General features: G+C 38.1%; 2 protein-coding genes across 3 annotated transcripts; one reads left to right on the forward strand and one right to left on the reverse strand.

Moving 5' to 3' along the window:
* Nucleotides 1–1,167: 1,167 nt before the first annotated feature.
* On the reverse strand, nt 1,168–4,412 carry LOC115958114 (berberine bridge enzyme-like 23). 2 transcript variants are annotated; one of them, XM_031076480.1, is made up of 2 exons: nt 4,024–4,412; nt 1,168–2,328 (listed from the first exon to the last, which is right to left on the reverse strand). In XM_031076480.1, exon 2 carries the CDS (start codon nt 2,307–2,309, stop codon nt 1,341–1,343), a length of 969 nt encoding a protein of 322 aa, XP_030932340.1. In that variant the 5' UTR covers nt 2,310–2,328; nt 4,024–4,412; the 3' UTR covers nt 1,168–1,340. The 2 variants fall into 2 exon arrangements, with proteins under 2 accessions (XP_030932340.1, XP_030932339.1); XM_031076479.1 differs by lacking the exon at nt 4,024–4,412 and having other exon boundaries at nt 1,168–3,187.
* Nucleotides 2,466–18,995, forward strand: LOC115956977 (zinc finger MYM-type protein 1-like). Its single transcript, XM_031075232.1, has 4 exons — nt 2,466–2,713; nt 5,243–6,083; nt 18,494–18,787; nt 18,972–18,995. Exons 1-4 carry the CDS (start codon nt 2,466–2,468, stop codon nt 18,993–18,995), a joined length of 1,407 nt encoding a protein of 468 aa, XP_030931092.1.
* Nucleotides 18,996–23,283: the final 4,288 nt, after the last annotated feature.

Consider the following 23,283-nt stretch of genomic DNA (forward strand, 5'->3'; position numbering starts at 1 on the left):
TTAATTGGGTGTTTTTTTTTTTTTTTTGATAGGGTCCAATTGGGGAAGGTTCTTTCAAAGGGTTACGACGACCGTACTTGGTATCTGTATACTAATAGTGGGGGGTAAGTGCTATAAATTACTAAGCATTTTAAGTATATAATCTGTTTCTAAAATTTAAGTGGATGGAGGGATTTAAGTTTGCTCAAATTAACAGAATCTTCACATGTTCTTGTAGTGGAAAGGCTTTGATAGTTTTATTGAGTTAATTCAAAGTCCTGATATATTAATAAGTTTGGATTATATAGTAACACAATCAAATTAAATTCGTTGCTACCCGTAGAATAATGTGCGAAGAAGTTGTTACAATGCTCAAATTTTAACTTCATTTTTGTTCACCAATGAATACTCATATAATCAATTTTCAATTCAGTGTTCAAGAATTAAACCAAAATTCTAACTGTGTTATCATAAAATATTATTAGTAGTATGAATTTTATGGAGTTGCAATGTTCAGGAATTAAATCAAAATTCTTTTAAATTATCTATAATATTTTGTCGTCTGAAAATTTTCTCTCTTTAATTTTAGTATATTGTGTTTCTTAAACTATAGAGAGATTTTCTTTGTTTCTTATTTTCAATAATAAATCATTTTATTGCAATACCAGTAATTGTTTGAGAAATCCAATATGTTCATATCTCTATAGAATAGAGAATAGTAGAAGCCAATTTTATTACAACCACTTAAATTGAGTTGACTTAATTCCGTACAATTACAAAGTATAGCATGAAAGATAATGGAATTAATTGTTGTAATTTTTATTTTCTTTCCATGTTTTGAATTTCCTCTATATTATTATTGCAATTGAGCAAAGATTGAGAAAGTAACATTACTACTCTAATTTGAAGTTTAATGCGTCCTTCTCAAGTCATGGTCTTTATTTATATATTTGCAGTTTATATTTTTAACCGTTAATGAGAAATTAAGGCTCAGTTGTATAATATGTGTAAATTTTTCAGAAGACTACTTTAAATAGTAAGTCAATGTACCTCTTACATTTGGGTATTAGTTAGAATTATTTTCAAATGATTGTACCGATAAAAATGAATATGTATAAATTTTGTTTAACTATCCCATGCATCGCACGGGTTAGCGACTAGTAATAATAATAAACAACATAAGCACATGTGAAATTTCAAAAAGTTGTTTCAAGTTTCAAAACTCTTCACGTGAGGGGCGGACTGAGAAAACTTGAGTAGTCAGAGAGGGAGATCACCAGCGACGTGGGAGGACAATCGAAAATGTAATAACGACGGCAACGACGTGAGTTCTGCTACTATTTTTTTTTTTTTTTTTTTGTTCACTCTGTTGCCCTCTTCCCTTCATTCAAAGTGAGAGGTGGGATGCTTTGTTCAAATGCAAAGAAGTTGTATGGATCAACCTCGCCCTTAACAATCGCCAACCTCCTGAAATTATTCTTATAGTACTTGAGGCCCCATCTTGCAGCTTGTGAGTAGGTTGTGTTTTCATTATCATTCCTACCCAAATCAAGATCCCTATAATTAAGATAAGCAGTCCTTGGAGAGTGTGATACGCAGGGAGTCATGTGCTTATACACCCTTCTTATCCATTCTATGTGCCTCTTTGATGGCCCAACTCCTTCATCTTTCCATTGGATAAAGTACTGAATATTATACAAATTTCCTTTTCTATGTGGAAAAGGAATTTCAGATTCTGAAATCTCATTCATTCGACCACCATAAGGGTCCATGATCAAGACCGAGTTCTCTTCTTCTAAACACACTTTCCATATCTGTTCCCATGCCGCTTCTGGTATGGGTTTCTTGACATAGTCTGATGCACCCTTGAAGTAGACTATTTCTTGTGGAATCCTATCTCTCAGTGCTTCAATACTCGTTCCTTCTGGGTAATATGAAAAATAAAGTAAGGATTCAATCCAGATCATTTCCATGCAGTTACTCAGCTTCAAACCCAATTCAGTGAAGCTATTTTCCATTATCTTAAGGAGCTGATCAGCTCTCCCAAGAAACATGGAATTAAATGTCAATTGTAGTATGTTATTCCTGAATCTTCCGTCAGTCGTACTCGTTGCTTGAATTACGACTCTAATGAAAAGATTTGTATCAAGTTTGTGCCCAATATGTTGCCACTTGTGAACAAGTTTAGTAGCATTTCGGTCTAAGATTTTGGCTATGCTGAACACAGTTACCGTGCGTGGTACATCAACAAGCTTGATTTTCCATGAAATAACGACACCAAAACTTGCTGCTCCACCACCTCTAATGGCCCAAAAGAGATCTTCTCCCATGGATGCTCTATCGAGAATTCTGCCATTAACATCAACAAAATGAGCATCAATAATATTATCAGCAGCCAGGCCATATTTTCTTAACATGGTACCAAAGCCGCCCCCACTTAAGTGCCCACCGACCCCAACTAGTGGGCAAAGCCCAGCTGGAAATCCATGGATCGGACTTTTCTCTGCAATTCTATAATACACTTCACCTATGGTTGCTCCAACCTCAACCCAAGCACTGTTATCTTCAATATCAACGTCAATGGATCTAAGGAATTAGAGGTCAAGGAGGACAAATGGGAGACCAGCAGTGTAAGAGAGGCCTTCATAGTCATGGCCACCGCTTCTAATTCTGACTTGCAGTCCAAGTTGTCTGCAACAAATGACCGTGGCCTGTGCATGGGAATCAATGAAGGGTGTGACTATAATAAGTGGTTTTGAGGTTGTAGGGGAAGAAAATCTGAGATTCTTAACATTGGATTCAAGGATGGATAAGTAGGAAGAATTACTTGGGGAGTATACAATTGAGGAAACTGGAATATGAGGTGGGGAATTCAGGGAAAGGCATTGGATGAATTTTTCATAGAATGAATCCGAGCATGATGATGAAACTGAAAGGATGAAAATGGAAAAGAGAAAAAGAAATCTAGTCATTTGTGTTTCCACCAATTCTTATTTGGTTTTATTGGGTTTTGGGCTAATATGAGGTGGGGAATTCAGGGAAAGGCATTGGATGAATTTTTCATAGAATGAATCCGAGCATGTTGATGAAACTGAAAGGATGAAAATGGAAAAGAGAAAAAGAAATCTAGTCATTTGTGGTTCCACCAATTCTTATTTGGTTTTATTGGGTTTTGGGCCTTTGGCAATAGTTTTCAAATGTGTCTGAAGTCGGATTAGTGTGCTTTTCTAATATCAAGACAAGTGATATATTTATTCTCAAAAAAAAAAAAAAAAAAAAAAAAAGACAAGTGATATATAAAAAAATAAAAATAAAAGTTAGATAGAGCTAACACTAATACACTATCTACTCATCAAATTATCTCCAGGTCAATCACAGAGAAAGTTTGGTGCATTTTCTGGTGACTTATTCTATATTTAATTCTACTACCCACATTTTTATACAATTGGCATAAATGTTAACTTGCAAATTGGATGACACTACGTATACATGAAACTTACATGCCTACTTTGTTGTTGTTGTTTGTAGATGGAAAAACGTGGATCAAATTTGCTCAGGACAGTGGCACGTTAAGGCCAGGGTGGTCCTACCACCACGTTAAGGCCAGGGTGGTCATAGGACCACCCTGACCTATATATATATATATATATATATATATATATGTATATATTATATTTGTTTACCCTTCAAAAAAAATTAGTGAACACCTTCAGGTTTTTTTTATGCTAATAAAATTAAATTTTGCTCCATAATTTGTTCAACTTAACAATATATTGGGGCTTTCAAGCAAAAAGAAAAAACCCAAAAAAAAAAATTTGAACTAAAATCTGGAAAAAAAAAAAATATATATATATATATATATATAACATAGCAAGCCCAAATGCCCAATAGACCCAGGGAAAAAAGCCCAAGATTAATCCTCACTCACTACTCAGACAGATTTCTAAATCAACAAAAATAATAATAATAAAATTTTTATAAACTAAATACCCAATATGCAATACACCGATTGATCAAATTTTAAAGCAAAATTGAGATCCTAACCTAAAGGGAAAAAGAACCTCATCATCAACCCTCAATAATGAGTAGTTAGCGTCTCAGGCTCTCAACGAGTAGCACCTCTACCTCAGACTCAGCAACAGCAACAGAGCAACTCAGTAAGACCCCACCCCTGGTCCTAAAGCACATCGGCAACGGCAAGATCGGATCGGAGATAAGAGATTGCCTTGGCCTTGAGCAACAACAACAAAGCAACTCAGTAAGACCCTGCCCCTGGTCCTAGAGCACATCGGCGATGGCGAGATTGGATCAGAGATTGCCTTGGCCTCAAGTCCTCAACGTGCTGCCGCAACGCTGTCCCTCAAGGTATTTCAATTCTCTCTCTTTTTCTCTATCTCATCTCTGCTATGCTCTGAGAGTGAGAGCAGAGCTCTCTCTCTGTTTCTCTTTGAACTGAAAAACGAGATTCTCTTTGTCTTTGGAATTAAATAACTTTACCTAATGTCTAATTGCCTTTATTTGACATTTTGACTTTATCGGTTTTGTGAGTTTGTCATTTTGTGTATTGTGAATGTTTTATATTTCTTTAATGTTTTGTGTAATGTTGATTGGCTCTTGTCTATTGAGTGGGGGGTGGATGGGGGCCATGGGGCCATGGGGTTGGATATTTGGATTAGGGAAGTGGACAAACAGAGGCAATAAAGGCATTAAAAGTAATTGAACAAGACATTATAAAAGACAAACAAATTAAATTATGTTAGGTAGTGGGTTAAGCCAAGTGGATAATACACAGTGGGGTGTATGCTAGATTGCTAGTAGTCAGTAAAGAAAAATAATGAAACAACTAAACAACAATAATTAATAATGTTATTAATATTTCAAATAAACTTATAGTTTATTGTTTATTCTTTTGCTAAAATTATGAACAAATATTTAATAAGAAAACCACATACCCAAGATTCATCTCCTGTGCAAGATTTATCTTCATCTTCTAAGCAAATTCGTGTTGACTTTAACTTAGAAAATATTTGTTCAGATCCTGGGCTACTAGAAAAGATATCATCTTATCATCCTAATAGTCATGATGAAATAAGAAGATTTATTTACAAAAAGGCCCTTGTCAACCTGTTCTCCATGAATACCCTCCAACAGATTTTTCTGGAAAGCCTCGTCGATTTAGATTTGATTAGTATGTAAATAGAAACTGGTTGGAATATAGTATAGACAAGGATGCAGTATTTTGTTTATATTGCTACCTATTTAGGCAAGATGTTAGTAAGCAAGGAGGAGGAGAGACTTTTGTAACGAAAGGATTCAAACTTTGGAATCATAAAGAGAAGTTATCATCCCATGTTGGAGGAGTTAATGGTGCTCATAACCAAGCTGTCAAGAAGAGTGAAGATCTAATGAAGGAAAAGCAACACATTCAAAGTGTTTTGATTAAGCAATCAAATCAAAATAAAATTGAATATTGGGTTCAATTAAATGTAATAGTTGATTGCATAAAATTCTTTTTATGTCGGGGGTTAGCTTTTCGTGGTTCAAGTGATAAAGGAAATTTTTTTGAGCTTTTACAATTTTTGGCGGATCATAATGAATCTATCAATGAAGTGTTGCAAAAAGCTCCGAAAAATTGCAAGCTTACCCACCATGGAATTCAAAAAGACATTGTGAATGCAGTTGCATGTGAAACATCTAAAGCCATCATCAAGGATCTTGACAATGGGTTCTTTTCAATATTAGTTGATGAGTCGCATGATATCTCAATGAAAGAGCAAATGGCCCTCGTTGTTCGTTATATGAACAAAAAATTAATTATTATAAAGCGGTTCTTTGGTATTATACATGTAGCAAGTACCACCACTTTGTCACTCAAATATGCTGTTGAATGTTTACTTTGTAAACATAATTTGAGTTTATCGAAACTACGTGGGCAAGGTTATGACGAAGCTAGTAATATGCAAGGTGTTATCAATGGTCTCAAAACTTTAACTTTGAAAGAGAATAAGTCAGCATTTTATGTTCATTGTTTTGCTCATCAACTTCAATTGAATCTTATTGCCGTTGCTAAAAATCACATTAACATTGCTGAATTTTTTTATGCGGTTAGTAATTTAGTAACTATTGTTGGAGGCTCTTGTAAGAGATGAGATGCTCTTCGAGATGCACAATTTGCCAAAATTAAAGAATAATTAGAGAAGGGTGTATGTAGAAGTGGGATAGGTTTGAATCAAGAGACAAATCTTAAATGTCCTAGTGATACACGTTAGGGATCATATTATGGGACTATTCTCAACTTGATTTTAATGTTCTCTGCTGTTGTTAATGTATTTGAGATTATTGAAGAAGATAGCCTCTCTAACCAAAAAATTGAAGCTCGATCTATTATGAGGTCAATTCTATCTTTTGAATTTGTCTTTACTCTACACTTGATGAAAAACATTTTATGGATCACAAATGAGTTGTCAATAGCATTGCCAAAAAAAAATCAAGATATAATGAATTCTATGGATCTTGTTAAAGTATCTAAGTAACGATTGCAAGTGACGAGAGATGACAAATGGAAATCTTTATTGACTAAAGTCTCTTCATTTGTACCACACATGATATTTCTATCTTGAACATGAATGAAATATTTGTAGTTAGTGGGAGGCTGCAATGCAATGCAGCATTACTTTTATTTTTGTTAAACCCAAATTCTTGTGATTCTCAAGTCAAGGTGTTCAATATTATTATTAGGGTGATCAAAATATGTTATTTTAGTATAATTTTTTTAATTTCAAGTATATATATAATTTTTTGGCAATTAGGATGGTCTTGTGACCACCCTAAAATATATGTGGAGCCGCCATTGTTGGAAGGTTGTTAAGCTTCAATGGCAGTATGGCGTGCTGCGCGATGAGTCGCCTCCTACTTCACCCTCTGACTTGATCGTGGTGGCCTGATAAGGCTCATGCTGTGATGCTTGTAGAGGTATTCTTCTCTGAGGAGTGAGGACCCTACTTTATTTTTCAGAAGGAGAAAAACAAAACAAATAAAAGGCCACTTTTATTTACTTAATGCATTTAGGTCTACGAAATTTGAATTTTAAAATATTACAAATTAGAGATTACAGTTGGATTTGGATCTCCCAACTCCCAAGCATTTCTTCAAAGTTCAAACGGATTTATTAATCGTGTACCACTTTGTAAGGATATGTTTCACTTTATGCTTCACTAATCGTAGTCTTTCACAAGTCTTTTCTCTCTAAAATAACCAAAGTTTGGATTTCAGATTTTGATTTGGTATTATCTGTTACTTATCGTGTCAAGTATTTTAGTATTAATAAGTTTCTTGCGTGGAAAATAATTTTTTCATTAAAAAACGTCACACTTGAGGGAGATAACATTTCTGTTATGAACTCAATTTCCTCAGCAGGTATTAATAGAGCTAGGCTTGGGTTTGCGTATGATGATATCAGATGTATGGGGAGGGGCATTAGAACTTTTCATGCTAACCATATGAGGAGGACAGCCAATACTGTGGCACACTCGCTAAGTATGCTGGGTTGATAGAGGGTGAAATGGTCTGGTTGGAAGAAGACCCACCTCCAGCCAAAGATGCTTTGTACTTCGGCTCTTGTCATATTTCTCTTTAATGAATGAATTGATTCCAGTTTCAAAAAAAAAAAAAATAGTCACTTCATTAAAAAAAAATGCGAATTCATTATTCTATTAGCCACGTAAACAACACCATTTTCAGATTTAGACCCCTGAGACAAACAATGTTTAACCAATTTTAAGGCAAAGTTGTTAATTAGATCAATTATGAGAGCCTTAGGTTAAACAATCAAGCATAGTTGAAAATAAAAATAACCAAGATGTGATAACCTAGGAAATCAATGAAACCAAACCAGTTTCACAAGGAAAAAACTAGGGGGGGACTTAACCTAATCAATCTTGAGGTAACAGTTTCACTATAAGCTAGAGATTTATAAGTAATCAAGAATAACAATTTGTAATAAATCTAACTTTAGTTACCAAACTAAGATCTGAATCTCACAAACTTTCTTTACAGTGAACTGCTGCAACGTGAATCTCCAATCCATGCACTTTAAAATCCCATTGAAGATTTTCTCCAACATAGACCTCCAATCTATAACTCCAAGATCACACTTGAAGGTTTAAATCCGACACATTTGATGACTGATTTGAGGTAGCAACTTCTACAATACCTGATCTTGAGTTTCTTCAAAGAATATCATCGGTAGAATATATGAGAGAGCTTTAAGTACAGAAATCCCAATCTAGAATAGGAGGCACAAGAGGCACTTCTCTCTCCCTATTTTTCCAGTCTTATAGAGTCTCTTTTATAGTGTAGAATAAAGGGCATGAAACCCTAGTAGATTGGGTGATAGGCTAGGCTTTAAATCTGCAAACTAATCTAATTTGCGATTTTCAATCAATCGAACTTCAATTTTGATCAGTCGAAACTATGAGAAATCCAAATCCTTGAATCAGCTTCTTTCTTGCTCTTACAAACTGAATACCAACATCTTGAACATTGTCTAATAAATTCTATAGACTCTATAAGTTATATCTAGAGAAGTTTGTGTTCACGTGTTTGCCAACAAAACTATACAAGTATAGAACCTAACAACCACAAACGGTGGTAAAGATAAGGACTTATTCCACATATTTTTAAAACTTGAGAGACCAATAGCGCCCATTTAAAACTTGAGAAATCAATTGTGCTCATAGAGTAAACTTCAATGACCAATAGTATAGTTTTACCTAAAAAGAAATAAAGTAATTCTCCAAGTTGCTTGATATGAGTTAAAATGTGTGTATACTATATATTTGTTTGGAATGAAAAAAATCTGAATGTATCTTTTAAGAGACATTATTCTTATTAATTTAAATTGTTCTATATATTACTTAATGTTCTTTTGTAATTGTACTCTGTTTGGATGATGTGCCTAGGAAAAAAAATGTTACTATTTGTTTCTATCACTTCTATCAAATTTTTATCCTTTTCTTTTTCTCTAATATTTTATAATTTTGAAGCTTTTCTTTGGGTTATGATGCTTCTTTTTTCTTTTTCTTTTTGTCCATGTGCATAAACTCAACATGAAAATGTTATGTTATATTTAGAGTTTTCAATTCTTTACATATGATGGAATTTTCAAGAATGGTTTAGATTTAAAAAGCTTATTTACAATATAAAATAATTTTTAAAAAATGTGCAAATAATGAAATATTAAATCTGTTTAAATCTCAAGACTTACATTTCTTAATTTTAAATTGCATGTTTAAGGATCAAGTTTTTTTTTTAAAATGGGATATAAGGTAGGTAAAGTTTTATAAACTTTAAACTAAACACTTTATAAATAAAAAAAGCTGTGCGAAACACGGGTTAAGAACTAGTAAGGCTATATAAGCAACAAATACACATTCGCATTCTTTGATATCACTAGTTAAGGCAACACGTGCCTTGCCATGGAAAAAAAGTACTGTAGTAATTAAGGTCAATTTTAGATTTTATTTGTATTACAAAATAAATATATGAATCATTTGATTTTTAAAGTATATAGAGATTTACATTAATTAAAAGATACATTAATTTTAAGAATTTTGATAATTATGTCATAAAAAGTTAACCTCATTCGTTTAAGAATTTTGATCAACCACAAAGTTAAGGTAACTGTAGGGACATGTTTTTCAAGCTCGGCCCAAGATGTTTGGGACCTTAGACCTGTGAGCCTGGTACAATGAATTTGTAGAGAGTGAGCCAAAGAGTTAGGCTTTGGGCTTATGAACAACGATAATCGTGGTGTTCTTCATGGATTGCTCTTCGGCACGGTCCAGGAAGCTTTTTCCGGTGCCTTTGGTGGGATGGGGGGTCTCAGCCCCCTCCCCTTCATCTCTCTCTTTTTTTCCTTTTTATATTAGTTTTCTTCCTCCTGAATGGGGTCCCTGGAGTAGGTACTTGTCCCATCAACCCTTCCCTCCAGTTGTTGAGAGTGGTTGTAAGGACAGACAAATATAGCCGTGTCAGACACAAGGTACTGAATGCAATAACGACAGTCTTTCCCTTGGACACTTCCGTTTTCTCCGTTGTCCTTTTCTGCTTTAGTGTTTTTCCTGCTCTGTGAAACGATATGGAGTGTCACTACTAGTGGCAGGTTGCCTCTTTTATCCTCGGCTATATCCATGCCGAGGAGGGGTTTTTTCCTTGGGCTGGGCCCCTGGCCCAGTATAGACATCGACATGGGCCTATTAATCTTTTACCTCCCCACAGTAACTATTTAACATATAAATATTTATTTAACTATAATACTTTTTTAGGACCTAACTACTTGCTAAAAACAATATATCTATTCTCTAAAAACTCCTAAAAATAATAACGAATATCATCATCTTCCAACAATAAACAACTGAGTTTTGCTAAGAAATTTAAATTAAAAAATAAAAAATAAAAAGATAACAAAAGGCTTGTGTCATCAAATATCATCATTCTAACTTTCTAAAAAATTTTATCATTTAAAACTCAAAATACGTAAAGAAAATTTTTAGGATGTTAAAATTTATCAGGAGTAATTTAGACATTACACAATAAAATATTTTAAGAATCATAAACTTTTGTAGGGACACGATTTTTAACGACCCAAGGATGACGTTGGGCTCGTATGTAAAAGGCTCGAACAATACGATTTGTAGAGAGTGGGTTTGGAAATGCTTGCCCTTGGGCGCTGGGCAGGGGTCTAGTCCTGATTTCATGAGAACTCATACAAAGGTAGGGTTGGACTGTATAGCTGAGCCTTACATCGATGTGGTTTGAAAGGTTTGGCTCCTCGGAATTAGTCCGAGGAGCATTACATTCTCACCATTCGTCCTCCTTTTTCGTCCCCCCTTTTTCTGGGGGACTCTTACATATAATATAGGCCCTCCCCTATCATCTGGGCCCTACACTTGTTGATCATCCAAACATCCACTTGAGCATCTGTCCCATCAGACGCCCTTACCAGTTCTTTGTGAGTTGCAGTGACCAAGGTAACACTGTTCAGGGGTCTTCTCCCTATTAATGCGGCCAGGAGAGTAGTTGTGGTGCATTTAATGTGGTGATGACAGCTTTTGCTAGGATATTTTGAGCCTTCTTTCTTTTTATGTGTTTGGAGTGAAGGCTACAGTAACGGGAGTGCATCATTGATCTGGACTTTGGGATGTCCGAGGAGGAATTACTCCTCGGACGTGTTTTCTTTGCCCAGTTGGCTTGGGCAGGGATCTACGGGCCGCGCGTCTCTTCGGACAGGATCGTCCTCGGACGGGCCCAAGGCCCAGCCAACTTGTTATTCTGGGCCGGTCCCCACAACTTTCATTAGGGTTTAACTGAGAGAATAACAATATGACATATTTGCTCTTTTCCAAAATATTAAGGGAAAAATTGCTTGATTTTAAAGTTTAAGGAAGAATTATAAACTACCCCAAACATAAAGGATGAAAAAAAAATTCCTAAGTTTTTGTTTTTGTTTTTGTGTGCAAAACTATGTGTTTTTACTTAAAATAGTGTGTAAAGAAAAAAAAATATAAAAATTCAACCCAAGAAAATTATATGTGGAATAGTGAATTTTGGCTCAACAAAGTTGATTAAACCAATAAAAAATTTCTAAAAATACAACAGAATGACGCAACATTTTCAAAATAACTTTATAATTTTGTTATATTTTAACTTGTGAAGAATTTACAACTCAGCAGTTTTGAAAATATTGTGACAACATCTAGATGTCTTAACATTTTTCACACAAAAAAATATTATGTCCAAGACATTTTCACGACAAATCTTAAGTAGTAAGTTATTACAAGTTATTATTAGTAGGCAAAAAAGTAGTTTCATTGGTAAGTTTAAATTAGAATTAATAAAAATTTACCATATTTGATTTGTTATGAAAGTGTTGTGAAAATTATTGTGGACAAACCAAAAATAATATAGCAAATATACTACAACTTTATGCATTCACAAAAAAAAAAAAAAAAAAAAAAAAAAAAAGAGCAAAACAGTAAAAGTTAAACAAACCAAAACTACTGTAGCGAAATTGCTGTAATTTTTCTCATTTACTCTTTATATATATATATATATATATATAGAAATATAAATTGCATTTACAATGTAAATTTATATTGTAAACACATAAAAATTGGTAAATGTTGTACACATTTGCAAAATTTGTACAATTTTTTTTTGCAAATGTATATAATATTTGCTACTTTTTGTGTATATACAATGTAAGCTTACATTACAAGTAAAAAGTAAACATATAAAGATCCTTTAAAAAAAATAATCATAATAAAAAATAAAAACCAAGTTGGTGAACTTGAAGGAAAAAAATGGAGGAAAAAGGCAAGTCACTAAACCAAAAATACAGTAACACTATTCATGAGCCTATTCGCTCTTTTTATATATAGAAAAAAAGAGCATAAACCGATGACTGCAAAAAAAAAAAAAAAAAAAAAAAAAAAGGATTAATAGTACATATTGAACAAACCAAAAGTATTGTAGCTTTTATACATTTATCCAAGAAGTGTCATAACATTTTCACAAAACATTTATTTTCAGTTGTGGTTGGTCACAGTTTCATATTTTATTATTTTGACTTATAAGAAATTGACATTTTAATAATTGTGAAAATATTATAAATTTGTTGAATCAGTATAATAATATATATAAAAGGAAAAAAAAAAAAGTACAAACGGAAGACTGAAAAAAAGAGCACAAACCGATGACTAAAAAAAAAAAGATTAACAGTAAATATTGAACAAACCAAAAGTATTGTAGCTTTTATACATTTATCCAATAAGTGTCACAACATTTTCACAAAACATTTATTTTTAGTTGTGGTTGGTCACAGTTTCATATTTTATTATTTTGACTTATAAGAAATTGACACTTTAATAATTGTGAAAATATTGTGAATTTGTTGTATCAGTATAATAATATATATAAAAGGAAAAAAAAAGTACAAATGGAAGACTGAAAAAATAAATAAATAAATACAAAGTGGTTCAATAAACCAAAATGGCACTGTAGAGGCATTGAGGAAAAATAAATAAAAATAAATAAAAAAGTGTACAAACAGAAGACTGAAAAAAAGGAAGACTAAAAAAAATGTAGCTACTGTAGCTACAATGCTGGGGGTGTCAATTCGGGTTAGCGTATTGAGTTCATGTCGTGTCGAGGTAGGGGTATTCGACTAAATGGCTCAACCCTAATCCGACCCATTTAATAATCGTGTCATGATCCTTCAACCCTAACCTGCCCTGTTAATAAGAAGGGTTGACCTGACCCAACCCATTTGACACGCTTAATAAACGAGTAGTGTTGGGTTGACACGAATATAACACAACTCATTTCAACCTGCATAATATCAAATATAACATCCATCTAAAAATAATTTATTTTGCATCCCAAAAAGCAATGCATACGCTTCAAGTCTTCAACCCACATTCAACAAAAATATAACATTCATCTAGAAATAAGTTCTTTACACTCCAAAAGAAGTGCATATACTTCAACTCAAATTTAAAATAACAAAGTTTAACAAAAATAAAATAACATAGTTCAACAAAAATATAATATCCTTGGAACTCGCCAAATACTAAGTATCAATATTAAAAGAATTTGAGCAAATAATAGACTAATCCTGATTATGACCACGATTATTATCTATAGATTCTTTGTTGATGGCCAAATTCATAACATCTTCCACAAGTTCATCCAATTTCATTTGTGCAAGTTCTATGCCAAAATATATATATATATATATATATATTAGTAGTTCTAGGGTCTGTAAAGTTTTAATTTCCAATTATATCCCTTGTAAATTTTTGTAATTACTCACTTTTCTTTTTTAATTTAAAATATATGTTGGATGTAAAAGGTATTTGACAAATCTAAAATAAAATAAATATTTATTTGTTATACGAGTTAAACAGGTTGTGTTAATTGGCGTGTCAAACGTGTCTACTACGAGTTACGAGGGTTGACCTGCTTATGACACGTTTCTTATCGTGTTACTTTCTGGTTGACCCAAACCTATTAAGACCCAACCTTAACCCGAAAAAACCTATGTCAGATTCGTGTTGTGTTTGTGGGTTGGGTCAAACATTGACACCCCTATACAATGCTACTTGGTACTGTAGATAATGTTCCCAAAAAAAAAAAAAAAAAAAGTGGCCCAATAAACTAAAATGGCACTGTAGACTTGTTAAAGTTATTAGGGGTTGACGACACTTTGGGCTCATCAATAAAAAGGCATGTAACCCATTAATATAGCCTATGAGTCACCAACCACTCATATCAAAGGCCCATAAATTTGGGCCTTGGAATCAAGAAGTAAGACCCACATCTTGGCCCAGACAACAACCCATAAATTCAGACCGAGCTGCTAACTAAATAAGCACTTGGACCAAATTTAAATTGGATCCACAAAGCCAGCAAGCACAGCCCACAAGTTTGGGTTGAACCAGCACATAAGGATGACCAAAGGAGCCCCACGAAGATAATCTCAAGGCCCATTAATATGGTGCAGCAACACATCTAAACCAAATTGATGAAGTCGGCCATCTAAAACCCAAAAAATTAATAATAACCAACCTAAGACCCACAGCTGGAAGCCTGAAACAAAACCAAAATTTATGGGAGGGCAAAAGGGTCATTCCAAATCAACTTGGGCCCAGCTAAATTCTAACAAATGAGTTTAGGACACTCGTGAAACCCCACGGCGGAGTAGACGAAGTAAAAGGAGAGCTACCTTTTCCTTAAGTGGAGTTCATTATTTACATTTGACAAACCTCATTTACTTTTTTATTGTTATTTTTACTTTTTATTTTATTCATTTATTTAAGGTAAGGTTATAAATGAATTGAGTTCTTAATAAACAACTTTGCCTTTAAAATATATATTTATATTCATTTATTTTGGAAAAAAAGTCAATATCAAGAGTCCATTTTGGAACAATTTAAAAACTTTTTGCTAAAAGCACTATAAATAAAGCTAAAAAGTAGTTGAAATTATACAGTGTAAATCATGAATAGAACCAAAAAGTGCAATGAGACTCATAAATAGTAGCAAAAATAAGTTAAATAAATAAAAATAAAAAAAACTAGCTTTTTAAGCCAATGTCAAACGCAACCCAAGTCTAAATTTAGACTTAACTATTAAACGAGTAAACATAATGTGTATATGAACAAGCTCATGAGTATAAAGTTCAATAGATTTGAATGCATATAATATTATATAGGCTAAATTGTAAACTATACCCCTAAATTTTGGGGGGGTTTTTGGATTTTACAACCTTTAAGTTTCAGAATTTAAATTTTACCCCACTGAAGTTTTGAGATGTTTGGATTTTTCACATCATTTTTGTAACCTAAAAAAATTAAATAATTAAAAATGGTACAGCATAATAAAATGACATGGTATTATTTTTTTTAGATGAACTAAATACGTGTAGCAAGTTTATGTAACATTTAACAAAAAATATAGACAGAGGGGCTGCTGATGCAAATATAATAGAACTTCAAAGGATACTGTAGTTGCACGATTTTCCTGGTCCAAACCCTACTGATCAGGCCTTGGCCCAAGGCGCAACACACAATAAATCTTTGTAGAGGATGGGTCAAAGGACTTAGCCTCAGTGGACTTAGTCGGTCTGATGCATGGACAATATTATTGCAGAAACAAAAACACAAGAATGGATATCTAACAGAAGATTCTATTTCCTGAGTACCGAATACATTTCTTCGTCCCCTTCTATGAGGGACTCCACTACATTATATAGCTCTCTCCTTCTTATCTGAACTTTACACTTGTTGATCATCTAAGCCCCCACTTGAGCACCTGTCCTATCAGACACCCTTATCACTCCCTTGTGAGTTGCAGTGGCCAAGGTAGTACTGTTCAGGGGTCTTTTCCTCATTAATGCGGCCAAGAGGGTGGTTGTGACACATTTAATGTGGTGGTGGCAGCTTTCCATGAGATATTTTAGGTTTTATTCTTTTTTATATGCTTGGAGGATGAATTGCAATGGTTGGGGCGAGCTCTCGGTCCGGACTTCGTAATGTCCGAGGAGGAGTTACTCCTCGGACAGGTTTCTTTTACCGCAATTGGGTTTGAATGGTGTTTTGGCTATAACTTCTCCTCGGACATGATGCTTCTCGGACGGGCCCGTAGTTTAACTAGCCCATTATTTTGGGCCGGGCCCCACAATAGCCCCTCAAAACTCCGGTTTTTATCTCCTTCCGAGGAGAAAAGCAGGGTTTTGATGTTAGTGAGAGGATGGAAGTAAGGAAGGCTTGGGGCGCGCGTGTGGGCAGTTACTTTGGACGCGCTACAATTTACGAGGCGTGGCCATTTACTTCCGGAGGCTTTCTGTCCCCTTCATCCAACGATGAGGCGTGGATCGAACGGCCATCATTTTTTCTTGAATTTTTAGGCAGGAGCGATCTTTTCTCTCTCGTCCCGGCTATATAAGATGTCAGAGAGGTTCAGTTTTCTTTTTACCGGCATCTCATAAACTCCAGAGGATTCCAGAGAACTCCATCGAACTCCAGAGATCTACGAATATTTGCGTCCGCTAAGCCTCCATAGCCGTTTTTCGTGAAGCGTCTCCTCCAAGAGAGATTTCCAGGCATCCCATTGAGCGTTTTGTGAAGGTATCAGTAAATTTCGTTCATTTCGCCGTTTCGATTCCCTCCTCGGACTTTACTTTTCTCCTCGGTCTTTATTTTCATTCCTCCAGTTCAGCTCAGATGGGTAGATTCGAAAAACTAGTAAATACTCCAGCCGCTATGGAGGCCTTTAGGGCAAAATACCACATTCCCCTGGGGGTGGGGCTGCAATACTGTCCTCTTGAAGGAGTATTGACAGATAAAGGCGAGGGAAAAGTTGTTATCCCCATGATTGCTTTCATAGAGGGAGGGATGACACTTCCCATGCGTAGGATTATAAAGGAATACCTGTTCAACCATAGGTTGACGCCGCATCAGTGTGCCCCAAACATGTTCAAGATACTAGGCTGTGTAGATGTCCTAGACGAGCGGATGAATCTAGGCCTTACCTGGCACGATGTGGTTTATCTGTATGAGTGTCACCACATCGAGAACGGAGGGTATTATCTTAAATCCCGATCCGAGGTCGTTAGGTTGATCTCTTGTCTCCCAATATCCAATAAGACCGTGAAGAAGGATTTCCTTATTGCTTCGGGGGAGTGGTTCGATGGTATTCATTGTCCAACTCGGGCAGGAATCCCAGGTGCAGCGTCTTTAGGGCCAATCCTTTTCGGGAAAAGGTTTAGTATTGGGGGGTTATTTTTCTCGCTTTCTTTACAATTGGAAAATTTCATGAACTAATCCCACTTTTCTTGGTTGCAGATAAAGTTTATGTCGCTCCTCGGCTAAGCCTCGTGAACGTGCCGGCGTTGAACTACCTTCTAAGGTCGGAAATTTACGTTACTGAGGACTGACAGTTACGTGCAGCTCATCTAGTTCTGGGCTATCAACCTCTAAGCCGCTCTTTCCAAGCTATCAGTCACGCCATAAGGGCTGGCAGTCCGAGGTTGGCTAGGATTGACGTGTCTAAGACCGGGTTCCTAGCTCGACGTGATCTTCCACCAGTCGTACTACCCGGCGTTCGAGATCCCTATCTAGCAAAGCAACTACCTCCGCCAAACGAGCCTGGCGTTGCTGTTCCGGTTGAAGGGGAAACCAAATCATCTCGTCTTTCCCTTGAGGAAGAGATAGACGAGTTTTATTTTGAGGAGGAGGTTCAGCAAGCCCCCTTGGTTGAGCTTTCTGATCCTGAAGGAGAGCGGGACCAACACTCTGCAGTTGGTGCTCCTTTAATCATAACCTGCTCAGACGACCCCTCGGACGAAGAGATAGAACCTATGGCCGGGAAGGGAAAAACTTTACGGGAATTGATGGCCTCCCGAGGGAAAGGTCAATTATCAGAAGGTCAATCATCAAAAGGACCAAATCAGTCACAGGCCCAGACCCTTCCCCCTGTGGTCTCTCAAATTCCCTCGGACCTAGGCCTTAAGGTTAATCCGGACCTGAAGAAGAAAAGGCCGGTTGACACTCCTGAGGAGGGTGAGGTGGTTGCCCAGCCAACCAAGCAGCAAAAAACCACCCGGGCACCAAGGAGCAGAATGGGTGACTCCGCGAAAAGCCGGGATGAGGAGAACTGTGCCGAGGTGCGCGCTACCCCGCGTACATGGAGCCCCAAGTTGGAGCTAGATGGGGTTGCCATCCCCTACAATGCGTCGACCCGAGAGTATAACCGGGGCCGAGCAGGGTACGTAGCTGATGCCTTGGAGCAACCCCTACTCCTTCCTCGGGATATGGAGGCCTACAGGCGGTTCTCTCAGCCCGAGATTTTCCTAACCCTCAAAAGGAATCTCGCGATGGTAAGTGACCCTTTTACCATTTTATTAATTTATTTAACCCTGTCAAATTTTAAACCAATCTTGTTTCGTTCGCAGATTACTCAGCAGGTATTTGTGGCGGAGGAGTTTTGTCGTGATAATCGCAGTCGGGCTGAGGCTGAGTCCCAGTCTCGGACGGAGATGGAGAAAGCCTTGGGGTCCCTCAAGCACAATCACCTTGAACTCACGGAGAAGTTCAAGGAGTCGGAGAAACGGCGCAAGAGTGCAGAGGCCGGTTTGAAAAGTGCTGAGACCCAGGCGGAGGATCAGCGCAAAGAGCTGTACGCGACCCAGATCAACCTTGCCACCGAGAAGCAGGCAGTGCTGGATCTCAAGATTGCCCTGCAAAAGGTCGAGGATGAGCTGCGGCGGGTCAAAGAGGAGGCTCAGCTGATCCGAGAGGCTGCAGAGGCTGAAAAGAGTGCTTCTCGCCAGCTCAGGGTCCAAGAAACGGAGGCCAGGCTATCCGAGGAAATCCCCGAGATGTGCAGGGACTACTGCAGCATCTCATGGGCTCATGCCCTTGATGCTGCAGGAATTCCTGTGGATTCGGCGTTGAGACTGCCCGAGAACATCTTCTATCCTCAAGAGATCCGAGAGAATCCTGATGGCGCCCAAGCGGCTTCGGAGCAGGATCTGGCGGTGCCTGATGCCGTCCCTGTGCCTGATAAAGCGAAGGATCCTGCCACGGACCCTACCATCGAGGCTCCTCCTCCTCAGCCAGAGCAGAAAGAAGATCCTCCCGCTAAGGCTTAGCTTTTAGGCTTTTAATTTTTGTATTCCCTTCCCTTTTTTTTTTTTTTTTTGAATGAGAGTCGTCCTATTTTTGCGCTCTTTTGTGAGGACCTCTCTTTGTATTGACCTCGGAATATTAATATAGAATGTTTGCTTTGCTTTCTATGGATGTATGCTAGTACCGCTCTTTTTTTTTTTTTTTTAACGTTTGCAACAACATAAATAAATGTAAACGGTCGAGATAAAAAGGATGCTGGGCAGCGAATTTGAATGAGGGTTGCAATGGTGCTAGACTGCGTGCACGCCTTAAAATGATTTCCCTTAAGTAATAATTTCCCAATCTGTCATAAGTAATAATTTCCCCTAAGTCTGTGGTCCGAGGATCCATGCAGGACTTAGGTTCTGTTTAAAACTTGTATAGATTATCATGAGTAATAATTTCCCCTAAGTCTGTGGTCCGAGGAGCCATACAGGACTTAGGTTCTGTTTAAAAGAATGAATAGTTGCCATAAGTAGTAATTTCCCCTAAGTCTGTGGTCCGAGGAGTCATGCAGGACTTAGGTTCTGTTTAAAACTTGTATAAATTGTCATGAGTAATAATTTCCCCTAAGTCTGTGGTCCGAGGAGCCATGCAGGACTTAGGTTCTGTTTAAAACTTGTATAAATTGTCATGAGTAATAATTTCCCCTCATGAGTAATAATTTCCCCTAAGTCTGTGGTCCGAGGAGCCATGCAAGACTTAGGTTCTGTTTAAAACTATGAATAGTCGTCATAAGTAATAATTTCCCCTAAGTCTGTGGTCTGAGGAGCCATGCAGGACTTAGGTTCTGTTTAAAACTTGTATAAATTGTCATGAGTAATAATTTCCCCTAAGTCTGTGGTCCGAGGAGCCATGCAGGACTTAGGTTCTGTTTAAAACTATGAATAGTTGCCATAAGTAATAATTTCCCCTAAGTCTGTGGTCCGAGGAGCCATGCAGGACTTAGGTTCTGTTTAAAACTTGTATAAATTGTCATGAGTAATAATTTCCCCTAAGTCTGTGGTCCGAGGAGCCATGCAGGATTTAGGTTCTGTTTAAAATTATGAATAGTTGTAAATAGACCAGTAGGCAGAGGATAATCACGAAACAAAACATGGGCTAAGCCATTTTCATTAATAATAATATCTTCTGAGGTTATTTACATTCCATGGTCGAGGTACAGTTTTTTCATCCAAATCTTCTAGATAGTAGGCGTCTATCCTGACCACGGATGACACGGTATGGTCCTTCCCAACTGGGCCCCAGCTTGCCCCAAGAGGGGTTTTTTGCGCTGCCGAGAATCTTCCTCATCACGAGATCACCCGGACCTAGAGGTCGCAGTTTAACATTGGCATCATACCCTTGTCTCAGCTTCTGGTGATAATAGGCCATATGGATCGTTGCTTTTTCCCTTCTTTACTCGGCTAGGTCTAGACTTCTTCCCAATAACTCGTCGTTACCGTTTGGGGTAAACGAGTTAGACCTCAGTGTGGGAAAGTTGTTCTCGATTGGGAGCATAGCCTCAGCCTCATAAGTCATCGAAAAAGGGGTCTCACCGGTTGACCGTCGCAGCGTTGTCCGATAGGTCCATAAGACGTGCAGGAGCTCTTCTACCCATCTCCCCTTTGCCTCATCCAGTCTTTTCTTCAGTCCGTTCACTATGACCTTGTTCACGGCCTCGACTTGCCCGTTTCCTTGGGGGTAGGCGGGGGTGGAATATCGGTTAATGATCCCAAACTCGCGGCAATACTCCCTAAAGCTCTTACTGTTGAATTGAAGACCATTATCGGAAATGAGTGTACGTGGAGTTCCGAAGCGGGTGATAATGTTCTTCCAGATGAATTTCTGGGCATCCACGTCCCTAATGTTGGCCAAAGGTTCAGCCTCCACCCATTTAGTGAAGTAATCGGTTCCGACTATTATGTATCGCTTGTTCCCCACAGTTTTGGGGAAAGGTCCGACAATATCAAGACCCCCTTTTGCGAACGGCCATGGGTTAGAGAGGGGGTTGAGAACCCCTCCGGGTTGGTGGATATTTGGGGCAAATCTTTGGCACTGATCACACTTCTTAGTGTATTCTTGGGCCTCTCTCTGCATGTTCGGCCACCAGTATCCTTGGGTGAGTGCCCTGTGCGCCAGCGACCTTCTTCCGTTGTGACTTCCACAAATTCCCTCATGTAACTCTTCAAGTAGAGACTCGGACTCTTCTGGGTGTACGCAGAGTAGGTACGGTCCAGAGTAGGAGCGTCGATATAGTTTGTGGTCCTCTGATAGCCAGAACCGGGGAGCATTCCTACGTATCTTCTCGGCCTCTAATTTTTCCTCCGGTAAGATGTCGTTTTGGAGGAAGTTCTTTATGGGGTCCATCCAGCTGGGACTCTTTCTGATCTGATGGACTTGGGCCGGGTTTCTTCTAATGGGACTTGCCTGGACTAGATCTTCAACAAGGATCATTCGAGGCAGATTATGCGCCGAGGACGTGGCGAGAGTGGCCAGCGAGTCTGCATGGGTGTTTACACTCCTGGAAATGTGCGTCAGATTGAAGGACTCAAAACTCGTCTGTAAGCGTTTGACTTGTCCTAGATACTCTTGCATCCTAGCATCTCTGGCTTCCAGCTCACCCATCACTTGTCCGACGACCAACCTGGAGTCCGAGAATGCTTCTATTACTCTTCCGCCCAATCTTTGAACCATCGTCATCCCTTGAAGTAAGGCTTCATATTCGGCTTCATTGTTCATAGCCGAGAACCTGAGCCTCATTGATTTTTCAATGGCAGCACCGTCTAGCGATACTAAAACTATTCCGACTCTGGATCCTCTCTGGTTGGCTGCGCCATCCACATAGACCTTCCAATGCAAGGTTCCTCCTGCTGAAATTGTGCCAACCGACTTTCCATCCATGTCTTTTTGCTCGGTTATTGTTTCTTCAGAGGGTTCAGCAAACTCTGCTACCAAGTCTGCGAGGACCTGACCTTTGATGGAGGATCTGGGCATATATTTAATATCAAAGGCCCCCAAAAGCGCACTCCACATGGCGATCCTTCCTGTGTAGTCAGCGCTTCGAAGCACTGCTCGAAGAGGGAGCTGAGTTAGAACGATGACCGTATGCGCCTGAAAGTAATGAGGGAGCTTCCGGGTGGCATGTACTATCGCCAGAATTGCCTTTTCTAAAGGTAGGTATCGCATCTCGGCCTCATGTAATGATTTGCTCACATAGTAAACCGGTCGCTGCACCCCATTATCATCCCTTATCAATACCAGGCTTATAGCATGGGGAGCTACAGCGACGTACGCAAACAGCACCTCGTCTGCCTCAGGGTTGGACATGATGGGTGGTCGTGACAGGTATTCTTTAAGCTGCTGGAAAGCCCGAACACAATCCTCCGACCATTCGAACCCTTTCCACTTGTTTATCAGGAGGTAAAAGGGTCGACATCGATCCGCTGATCGCGATATGAACTGGTTTAATGCTGCAATCATGCCAGTGAGCTTCTGCACTTCCTTCGGATTCCGAGGAGCCTATAGGCTATTAATTGCTTTGATTTGATCGGGACTTACTTCTATTCCCTTTTGGGTTACCATGTACCCTAAGAATTTTCCAGACCCGACCTCGAATGAACATTTGAAAGCATTCAGCCGCAACCGGTGCTCCCTTAAGATAGCGAAGACTTTTTCAAGGTCTTTCACGTGCTCGGACACCCTTTTACTCTTCACAACCATATTGTCTATGTAAACCTCAATGATCTTGCCCAACTGTGGCTCGAACATCCAGGTCATCATCCTTTGGTAGGTTGAGCCTACGTTCTTCAGCCCAAACGGCATCACCTTATAGTGATAATTTCCGATGAGCATCATGAAAGCTGTCTTCTCTTGGTCTTCCAACGCGAGGGGTATCTGGTGATAGCCCTGGAAGGCGTCCAGGAAACTCATTCGAGGGTGACCCACGGTTGCATCCACCAATCGGTCAATTCTGGGTAAGGGAAATGGGTCCTTTGGGCACGCCTTGTTCAGGTCCATAAAGTCCACGCAGACTCTCCACTTCCCTGTCTTCTTCCTTACCACCACCGTGTTTGCCAACCATTCGAGGTAAAAA

Source organism: Quercus lobata, chromosome 8 (assembly GCF_001633185.2).
Source record: "Quercus lobata isolate SW786 chromosome 8, ValleyOak3.0 Primary Assembly, whole genome shotgun sequence".
In the NCBI taxonomy this organism is placed as follows: Eukaryota; Viridiplantae; Streptophyta; class Magnoliopsida; order Fagales; family Fagaceae; genus Quercus; species Quercus lobata.